At 40.0% G+C, this 10000-nt stretch overlaps 1 protein-coding gene across 1 annotated transcript in view; it reads right to left on the reverse strand.

Moving 5' to 3' along the window:
• Positions 1–7989: 7989 nt before the first annotated feature.
• The window catches only part of LOC137989499 (uncharacterized), a 54700-nt gene continuing 52689 nt past the window's right edge, over positions 7990–10000 (reverse strand). The window contains exon 13 of the mRNA XM_068835308.1: positions 7990–8181. Coding sequence (XP_068691409.1) covers positions 8171–8181 — 11 coding nt within the window. The 3' untranslated portion in view covers positions 7990–8170. The remainder of the gene's footprint in view (positions 8182–10000) is intronic.

Below are 10000 nucleotides of genomic sequence, written 5' to 3' on the forward strand. Positions count from 1 at the left end.
ACACTAGGACAATCAACACTCTTTCCATCGAGTAATACTTTAAACAAAATTGCAACCTTGTCAACGGTATAATATGTGTAACATTTTTTAAAGCATCGAAGTGAGTTAACAGAGGAGGAGGTTATCTCCTGGAAATCCCATGCGACGAATTGACAATACGTGCAATGATTGGAGCAAGTTCGTCGGCACATTTTTTGACCAAAGATGATGGAATTAGATCAAGCTTCCAGCCGGCTGGTATTAGATGCAGAGAGAATAATCTTGTGAACGGTGTCATCAGAAACATAGTCAAAGCGAGTTATCTTTGCTTTAGGAGGAGAGATCCCATAGGGAGGTTCAGACTCCTTGGTGTGACGTTGAATCTTTTCTTTAATAAGTTTAATTTTCTGGCAAAAATGCGCACCAAAGTTGTCAGCAAGCTGACGCGGACAGGTATAGGGTGGAAGTTGATTATCTGTACGTTCTTTGCATAGAGAGTTGACTACCTTAAAAAATGTTTTTTTAAGTCTCCAGCACATTCTCCAATTTGGTTAGATTAGTGCCTAGTTTTTGCGTCCTTAAGATCAGCTCAGTACTACTCACATGCTTTTTTATAGGCTGAGATATCGCTGGGAAGATTACTTCTCCTCATCTTTTCTCAAGTTTACGGCGAGATCTCTTCATTCCTTTAAGAGTATCGTTAAACCAAAGACCCGTTGAAGTGGTACTATGATCAAAAAATCATTTCCTTTTTTTCTTCAGATTTTGAAAGCGTGTTTGCTTAACACCTAACTGGCAAAATTTTGAGCTTTGAGTTTTATCCAAAGGCTGTCTATTTTGAGTGTAAGTTTTGGATTTCACGGTCCGCCATTACTCACGTTCAAAACTGGCCGATTGGACCTCAGAGGGTTGGATCTAGAGAAAATGACATCATTTACTCACTAGCTTAAAATTTCAGCGCGAAAAAACGCAATTTATTACATATGCAAAACACGGGTTTAAAAGTCTGAAAGTCTGAAAGCCCGAAACTCCCGTGCTGCATATTAATTCGGCGGCGTACACACGCATAGCATTCTTAAACTAGTGAGTCTTTGACGTCATTTTCTCCTCGACCCAGCTCTCTCAAGATTTTAAAGTTAGTAATGGTGGACCAATAAATAAGAAAATTCCGGTTAAAATAAACAGGTGTCTTTTTAAAATCAGAACTTGACACTTGGGTCAGTTAGTGTTTAGTTAACATAGTTTTGAAATCCAAAGGAAAAAAAGAATTGTTTTTTTGGTCGTAGTACCACTTTAATATCTTGCGTTGCAGGGGAGCGTGCTTATCGTAATGGGGAGGTCTTGGCAAATTTCCCTGGAAACAAACCAATATTAGAGGGGTTTACTGAGTAGGGGAGGAGTATCAAAAAAGGCTGAGGGGATGAGATGCAAGTGTGGCAGACCTTTTGGGGAAAACAGCAAAGCCCTCAGATGTACGCATTGCGTACCTATTTTTAAATATCCGTGGAGTGACATTTCCGGTCATCTCTCATCGTTATATCTTTAAACTCGTACATACGATACAAGTTATGTTGTTAACTTGTTTCCTCGCGGAATTTGTGGAAACTTGTTCGATCAACAGCGCCAGCATTGAATTCACTACGCTTGCAAAGCGGCTTCCGGCTGGCGAGTGCACTGTTCGCCTAATGGTAATTTGTTGCCAACATTTTAGCTTTATCGCTCCAAAAATTTGAGAATACCATCTGTCACATGTAGTTCTATGCAAATTATATTTTAACTTTGCGGTAATTTGGCCGAAGTTTGCCAAGCCGCTACTGTAGCATCACCTGAATGGAAGGCTCTCTGGTGCTCTTTGATTAACTGTTTTATGCTCGGAGTAAGCCAGAGCTTGTCGGTGGGGGGACATTTCACGTACTTGGTTGGAAAGTACAAGTTCATTGCTTCCGTTACATCAGATGTAAAAGACTGGGCCAACTCGTCTGTGGTAGGATTAAACTGACTGGAGTGTAATGTGAAGTGCTAGTTTTCTACCCCACATGAATCATGTGAGCGTTATCCCCACTCACATTACACTCTAGTCAGTTAGTCTCTTCAAATATAAGTGCTACACGGCCAATGTTTGCAAAAACGTAATCCTTCCTTGTGGTAGGATTAGTTCCACAATTTCCAAACCAGGTGTTACGCCCAAGCCCACAAGCCAAAACCACCTTTCCTCGACTCGGGAAAACGACGCACGGGCCTCCTCACACACTTATTATTAACATTATTATAATTATAATTACAAAGTGACCATAGAATTGAATTATGATCCGAAGATCCTAGTGGTGATGATACTTGTGGTGGAAAATAGAAAGAATCTAAGTTAGTTATAATCAAATCAAGAATAGCTTCGCCTCTAGTGGGTTGTTGTACGATTTGCCTGAAATCGTGACTAGACTTAAATGTCACTAATACTTATAGGTTATTAAAGTCCCCTAATATTACTTTTCCAGAATCAGGGTATTTGTTCTTTATGACATCGGTGGAGCTAATTAGGTAATCACGCAGGCGACTTTGATCTTCAACACTCTTGTCCGGTGGATGGTAGACAACACAGACTGCAAGTCCTGATAATGGTCTTAGTAAGCGTTTAGGGCGTAACCATACCCACATACACTCAAAATCAGGACTTTCCAAGTCCAAACACCGTTTTCCCTCAAGAAATTGTGAAAGGTAAATGCAGATACCACCACCTCTTCCTAGCTGCCTGTCCTTTCGATGTATTTCATATCCGTCAACAGAGTTAAAACTATCCAAAATATCATGTTGAAACCACGTTTCAGTTACAGCGGCAATGTTTATGTTATTACACACAAGAGATGCTGCAAATTCGTCGATTTTGTTTTTCAAAGATCTTGCATTTATTAAACCAAACCGCGGTAAAAGGCGACGCGTTTCCTGGCCGTGATTGTCACTGTTCACGTCGTCATACACATTGTTTTGAATTTGAAGAGGTGAGGTGGAACGGCCAGTAACGAGGGCATTTCCATTTCTTCCACCAAAGGTGACATTGTGAATCTTTAACAAGCTGGAAAACTCTTTCGCTTGTGGGCATATTTGCTTAAAGGAAACTGTTTCCGATAATGGCATCTTCTGTATTATAGGTTCACACTTTCTCTGACCGTATCTGCAGCCCCGATGAGTTGGTTTTTTACTTGATATTCCCATTCAGGACAGGATCAACCATAGCTAACGACGAAGCGGCTTGAAGGCAACGTGGGTTGAAAAGGTGTTGATTGGCTTGCCAATAAAAGTTTTATGCATCTCATTAATTAAAATTTATAATGTATGCATAATTATGCACTCAGCAAAGTGTGACGCGGTCATTCCTGGGGAGGAGAAATTATTAAGTATCCCCTATGGGGAATTTGTTGCATTCCGAGAAAGCGCGGTAAATATTCATTCGCTTTTCAAGCTCGACTGATCTGGTTGTCGAACTTTTTCACCCTCCTCCTCCCCATCGCCAGGTTCTACTATTTCTTTCTTTCTTTCTTTCTTTCTTTCTTTTCTGAGTTTACTTCTGTGGTGCGCTTTCAGATCCCCACCTTTACTGGGCGTGCGATCAATTCTTTAAGTTTGTGATGTAATATTTTCATTGTTATTAAACCTGCTATGTGCTAAGGCACATAGCCAGATTTCTCCAAGTGGCCTGTCTGTTTTTCTCCGCCCCGCAAACCGAGCTCAACAGTTTGACGATTCACTCAACCTCGTTTATATTGAAAGGCATAAATGACATTAAGGCAGTCCTTGTGTAAATAAAATTCATCTAGACTGATTACCAACGAAATTAGCAAAACCAAAGTTATAATATTGGCTTTTAAGGTTGGGAAATAAAGCTAAAAAAACATAGTTACACAGAACGAGTGCTGCCAGTAGGAGCTCATGTCTGTTTGTATCCAATATATTGTGTGCATGGTGATTGATGGTTTATTCATTGCATCTGTTTCGCGCGTTGCCACTTCAGTTCAAGCTACAGGATGGTGAACTATCAAAGTCTTGAATGTCTGAGCGACGAAAGCTTGAGCAAATCTCTCTTCGAACAGATAGCCCTTCTTGTGTTCAAAGCTCTCACGGGCATGGCGCCAATGTATCTGCAGGATTTTTTTCAAGTCAAGACCCTGGGATGCTACTGGTGCAAGACCATTAGAGAGCGCGCATTTGCTGCTGCAGTTCCTAGATTCTGAAACAGCCGTTCTGTTCCTATCGGAGAGAGTGACTCTGCTGTTAATTTTAAAAGGAACTTTAAAACGCCAACATGGCGAGAGTTTGTTTTCTAAGGATTCTGGAAATATTTTGGTTCCCGACCCTTGAGTCCAAAATGCTGGATCCAACATGTTGCATTCGTTTTGGCCACCTCGTTTGACGCTTTTCAACAGCGTCCAACAATGTTGGATCCTTTGGCCAGGCCTGTATGGGTTAACGAAAAGATACTGGAAATATTCACACAGAGAGGCATAAATCGAAATTTAAAAAACTTGGCCCGATTTTATAACAACTTTGAAAAATAAATGCTTCCAGTGAACAAGGTTTCCAGGATTTGAGCTGTACGCACAGGCGTACGTGCGTATATGGACGCTACGCCCCTGGGGTCCATAGCCGCTTATGGCCCCAAAACCCCCAAGAAGCGGGTCCGAACTAATTTCATAAAAACATGGAACGTATAGTTTACACAGCAAAGATATATGGTCTGTACCTACCTTTTAGTGCGCCCGGACCCAGTTTTTTTCTGTAATGTAAATGAGCCTTTAAGACCAGACGATGATTACCAAGATGCACCATTTTAATGAAGTGACCTTAATTGCCGATTCTTTGTACGCATTCGTCTTAAACTAAACTGCTGTATCATTGAATTAAACCGGTATCTATGTGTAAGAAGCACAAGTACGGCAGCCAGCAAATTACACGCTTCGTTAAGAAGGGGAATTTCCCGCCAAATGCCACAGGGTGAAAAGTTAAGGTAAAGGTAAAGTCTGCTACGAGCCTACAAGGCCCATCAGGCCGGCGCTTATCTCCGGTTACTGTAGCATTAGGCGATTAGGAGTATTTCTACTCCCCCCTGGATGGGATGCTAGTCCATCGCAGTGTTACCCCCAGCATTAAATTCGCCGGTACCCATTTATACACCTGGGTGGAGAGAGGCACCGTGAGAGTAAAGTGTCTCGATCCGGAGTCGAGTGCACTAACCATGAGGCCACCGCGACTCGCATCGGTGAAATGTTGACCTCGGGTAATTATTTCTAATGTAACCGGGAAAAAAAACCTGACCGCATCGCAAGCTGATCCCAACTCAGGCTAGTTAAGGCATGGCTGAGCCTCTCTAAAGGAGCCCCCGCAGAGTATAAGTGAAATAAGTTTTAATAAGTGAAATAAGTTTTGTTGTTCAAATTTTTTTCATATGACTGTGTTTACCAAATTACAATGCTTGTCAGTGTCGCGTGACATCGCTTGCCCTGTGACGTCACAAAACGCTTTTTCTAAAATGGGGGGAAGTTCCACCTCATAATTTGGCAACAAATTGATAAACAGAACTACAACAATCATCTTTTGCTTTAGATGGTTGCATTTGAAGTTTAAATGAGGAGAAAATCTGCTTTTTCTTAAGTCAGGTGACCTATTTCCCTTAATGACGCGCTAATAAGTAAAAATGGACCAGCTTAAAAGGCGAATTCAGAAATAGTACCCAAGTAGTAAGGGACCGGTCGTTATTTATGTAGAGGGGGAAGGTGGGAGAAAATGTTGGGCATGTCAAATTTTCTATGTGGCCCCCTCATTAGGGTATGCAAATAGCAAGTGATCCCCCCTTATCTATCTTTTATTTTTTCAACCATGACCCCCCCCCCTCCTACCTCGCATCTACTGGCTACATGTTTATAAGGCCAGCGATAATTGGAAGCTTACTATCACATACAATTATGAGATAATTTTTGATAACTTTCGACTAACCTCTTAAATTACAAATTCAGTGTATCGTGTAGACCAGAAAATATGCCAAGGATCTTTGAAGCTGCAAGACCGCACATGACTGAATGTGCATTTGAAGAGTACTTATTCAAAGAGAGAAAAAAGGGATGGGAAACAATTTAATTATCTTTTGAGTAGCAATAATGATGCTTGCTATGGTAAATACTTGAACTCTCAATCAAGTGTCCTTCAATATGATGTTTCCAGCTGTGAGAGTGGAGTTAAGGAATTGTCATACTTGGAAGAAAAACGTATTTCAAGTTTTTACATTACTGCACTGTTTTTGTTAAAATCACAAGACATGATTAATCAATAGCAGTATAGCAGTATTTGAGTTGTAAAAGTTGTATTTAGTTAGTGAACTACTTTGAACTGCTAAACTGAGGTCAGCATTATGAAGGATTTGTTGTTTCCTTCAAGATTCTAGTTTACTTTCTCCACTGGCTGACTTTACAAACAATGTTATTGTGTTTTGTTTTTCAATTCACATGTTGAGGACACAACAAATGTCATTGTATTAAATTACTGATCAGGGCCCGGTTGTTCAAAAACCGATTAATGCTAATCCCAGATTAAAAATTTACCAAGGAGTTTATTTCTCTATTCCCAAATGCTGTTCAACACTGATATTTGGCAAAACTTTACATTAGAGGAAGTCAATTTTGAAAAACAAAAATAAGCAAAAGAAACTTTCACCAAAAAGTTAAAAAAATGAAACCAAAGTTTACGCTAATCCTGGATTAAGTTAATCGGCTTTCGAACAACCGGTCCCAGAGTATCAGTGTTTTCAATATCGTTATACTCCATCCTATCCAACTGGTTCACAAGTCTACCTTTCTTTAATTGACTCTTTATAAATCTTGCTGAATCATATGAACCCCCCTTATGTTTGTACCAAAAAAGCCCAATAGCCCCCCTCTTTGCTAATTTAAAATAGCCTTGGCCCCCTCTATTTTTCTTCCAAACCCCCCCCCCCCCTCCCCCTACATAAATAATGACCGATCCCTAAGGGATTGGTACCAAAATAAGGTAGTTTAAATTTCACTTTGTACTCCCCATTTTGAAAAGATTTTATTCGTTACCATCCAATTGTAGGGCACGCGACCTAAATTTGAACATTGTGAAAGTTTCATGCAATTAAGCACCCTTAAGATAGAATGCATGCCAAGTTTGAGTAACATTGAACCATGGCTTCCTTTCTAGACGTAACTATGTCCAAAAGGCGAGTAAACAATGCCTTAACATGGCTGAGAACCCAAGCCAATTTTCCCTTGGAAACCCAACACACAAAAGGGAAAAAGAAACGCTATCACTGACCTTGCTGGAATTTTATGCCACATTTGAAGCAAAAATGTGGCATCAACGGTGCCGTAGAGCGAACGATTTGGCCGAGATTTTCCCCACAAGTGCCACAAAAGTTCGCCATCGTTAAATTATGGCAGGAAGTGGCGGGACAGATCGGTGATCAGCCAGAGGACTGGTAATTCGTTTCACGAGAAGAACAACGGGTGGAGGTGGTTGAAGGGGGTGGAGGTATGCTGCACTTCCATTTAGGCCCTCGCAGGAATAATGTGCCTAAATTATTTTAAAGCTTGTTCCCAGCTTTTTGATCCCTAAAATTGTTTTTGTTCCCTAAGATACTTTGTTATTGTTCGCCTGTTTCCCAGTTCAAATTAGCCATGTTCTCTTATTCCCCAAAACCTCTGGGAGGGCGTTTCCATTGAGAAGGTCCAGTTCCACGGAGAGGATCATTTTCGAGGAAAAGGCATATTTACGGACAAGGAGGAGGCCTGTTTCTACGGAGGAGGCGTATTTCTCAAGGGAAGGCTCATTTTCACGGACGAAGCCAATTTATACAATAGACTTATTACTTGTATGAAAAGGAGGAACCACTGCACAACGGAGACGAGAATCAAAGTCTGACGAAAAAAAGAAAATGATTCTTTGATCGTAGTAGCACTTTAATTAATTAAAGGAAATATATTCATACAAGAGGGTATTACTCAGTGACTCCTTTCTTGTTTTAATTCCATCATTTAAAACTACAGTCTTGTGTTTTTCTAAATTGAAATACCCCTCGCCTTACATTAAGTTTGACTACTTTATTGTTACTCCAGATATATTCTGTGTGCTGTTTTGTTTGCCTCGAACATGCCCATCTATTTGTCGTTTTTAATTTCTGATCCTCTCGTCACTGCGTTTCTGCAAGAAAAGAATGATTGTTTTCGTTTGAATCTAGATGTGTTCCACGCAAGAAACACTCGTCTGTTTGCTGCTCTATTTATAGAGCGGCAAACATCTGAAAAGCGCGTTTTCCTTTAATTTCTTCGGACATTTTGTAAAAAAACGTAACTGCAAGAGGAACTTTGCTTGAGAATTTGTTTAATATTATATATTTTTGTGGATATAGGATAAATTAACGTGCAATCACGCAGATGAGAAAAATGGAAACTGAGAGATTGATTAGAAAGACTGACATAAAACGTCGGACATCAAAACAATACGGCGGCCATCCTGAATTCTAATGTTCTGAAAACGATATCATGGGATGCCCAGAATTCGAAGGCAAATGAGTACACGTTGTGGGTTTAAATTTCCGTAGGAAATGATGTTTACGATCAAATTAATTTGTTTGAATTTTCTTCAAGAAAAACGTTTGTATTGAATAATCAGTTGCTATGAGCCACTGAACTCGGAAAATGAATAAGGAAAGGTGAAAATATTGAGCATCGTTCCCACAATCTCTCTTCTTCCTTTCCCCTGGAGCGGGAGAAGACACCCTGGGTACGAGGTTGTTCGCATTTAGGATTCGGCTCTGATTTTTTGTTTAGGGGGTGGGGGAAGGTCGCGGTTGTGCAGCGCATGCGCAAGATTTTATTGCCTCGTAGAGACACTTTTCAGATTAGGCAACCCTAGTAAGATTCGAACTCAGTATCTCCTGATTCAAAGGCATACGAGATGATCACTACACCACGTGAGAGAATACGGGGAAAATTTGTATTAAAGAATTGTGTGCGTGACCGGAAAAGAGTTTTTGTTGCTCGCAATGCCATATCCGGTAATCGTATGCCTATCGGGTTAATTACCTAATTTTAAAATTCTCCTGGTATTATTAAGAAAAAGTATTAAGTATTTTAAATAGCATTATAGAAACTTGTAAAGCATCTTTGTACTGGGTTTGATTGGAATCAATGCCGTTAATAACAGTTTTAAACTTTGCACTTCGGACTCCAGAATTGAACTGGATATTGACCAAGATACAAAAAACATTGAAATGCTGTTTTTTTCCCATAGGAAATCGGCTAAGAAACCTTCGCACAAAGTGTAGACTACCCGTAGCTTCTCATTTCCCCAAACGTAATTGCGTTGTTTTCCGCACAGACTGTTCACAGAAGGTACTTCAAAGTAAAATTCGAACTCGCTATTTCCTCGTTCAGTGGCCTACTCGTAGCCGTCCCCTCCCCCCGAAAGAAAAACGGGAGGAGGGTCTGGCCCAAGTCGTGTTCCGTGACGTCACGTTAATTTATGCAATTTCTGGAAATAAATGGTATTTCCGCTAAAATTGGTGTAAACGAAGGCTTCGTATTTCCACTAACTATGGTACTTCATTGAATTTTGATATATTTCTGTTCTTTGGAACTCATTTGCAAGTCAATGTCCCTTTTTAAGTGTATGAGATTGAAAAGGATTATGAGCGATATTTAGTCCAAAGCAAGAAGAAGCAACCTTTGATGTGAACACAGTCTTGATTACATTTACAGATGGTGTTGTTGTACTGCTTTCGGATTCACTCACTGCAATCGGTTTCAAACCGATTTATTTATCTAAAGTATTGTTCGAAATTTGAAAATAGTTACAGATTAATTGTTGATACGGATTCAGTGAAATTAGATAAATGATATTTACCCAGTGGTGTCTTGTAGTAAATCCTTTCTGTAAGCAATGAAAGTTTGTCAAAGCTTCGGAGTTAATTAGACCTTAATCTCATTTATGGAGACAAATAATCATCGTTTAAGAACAA

Source organism: Montipora foliosa, unplaced genomic scaffold (assembly GCF_036669935.1).
Source record: "Montipora foliosa isolate CH-2021 unplaced genomic scaffold, ASM3666993v2 scaffold_461, whole genome shotgun sequence".
Lineage (NCBI taxonomy): Eukaryota > Metazoa > Cnidaria > Anthozoa > Scleractinia > Acroporidae > Montipora > Montipora foliosa.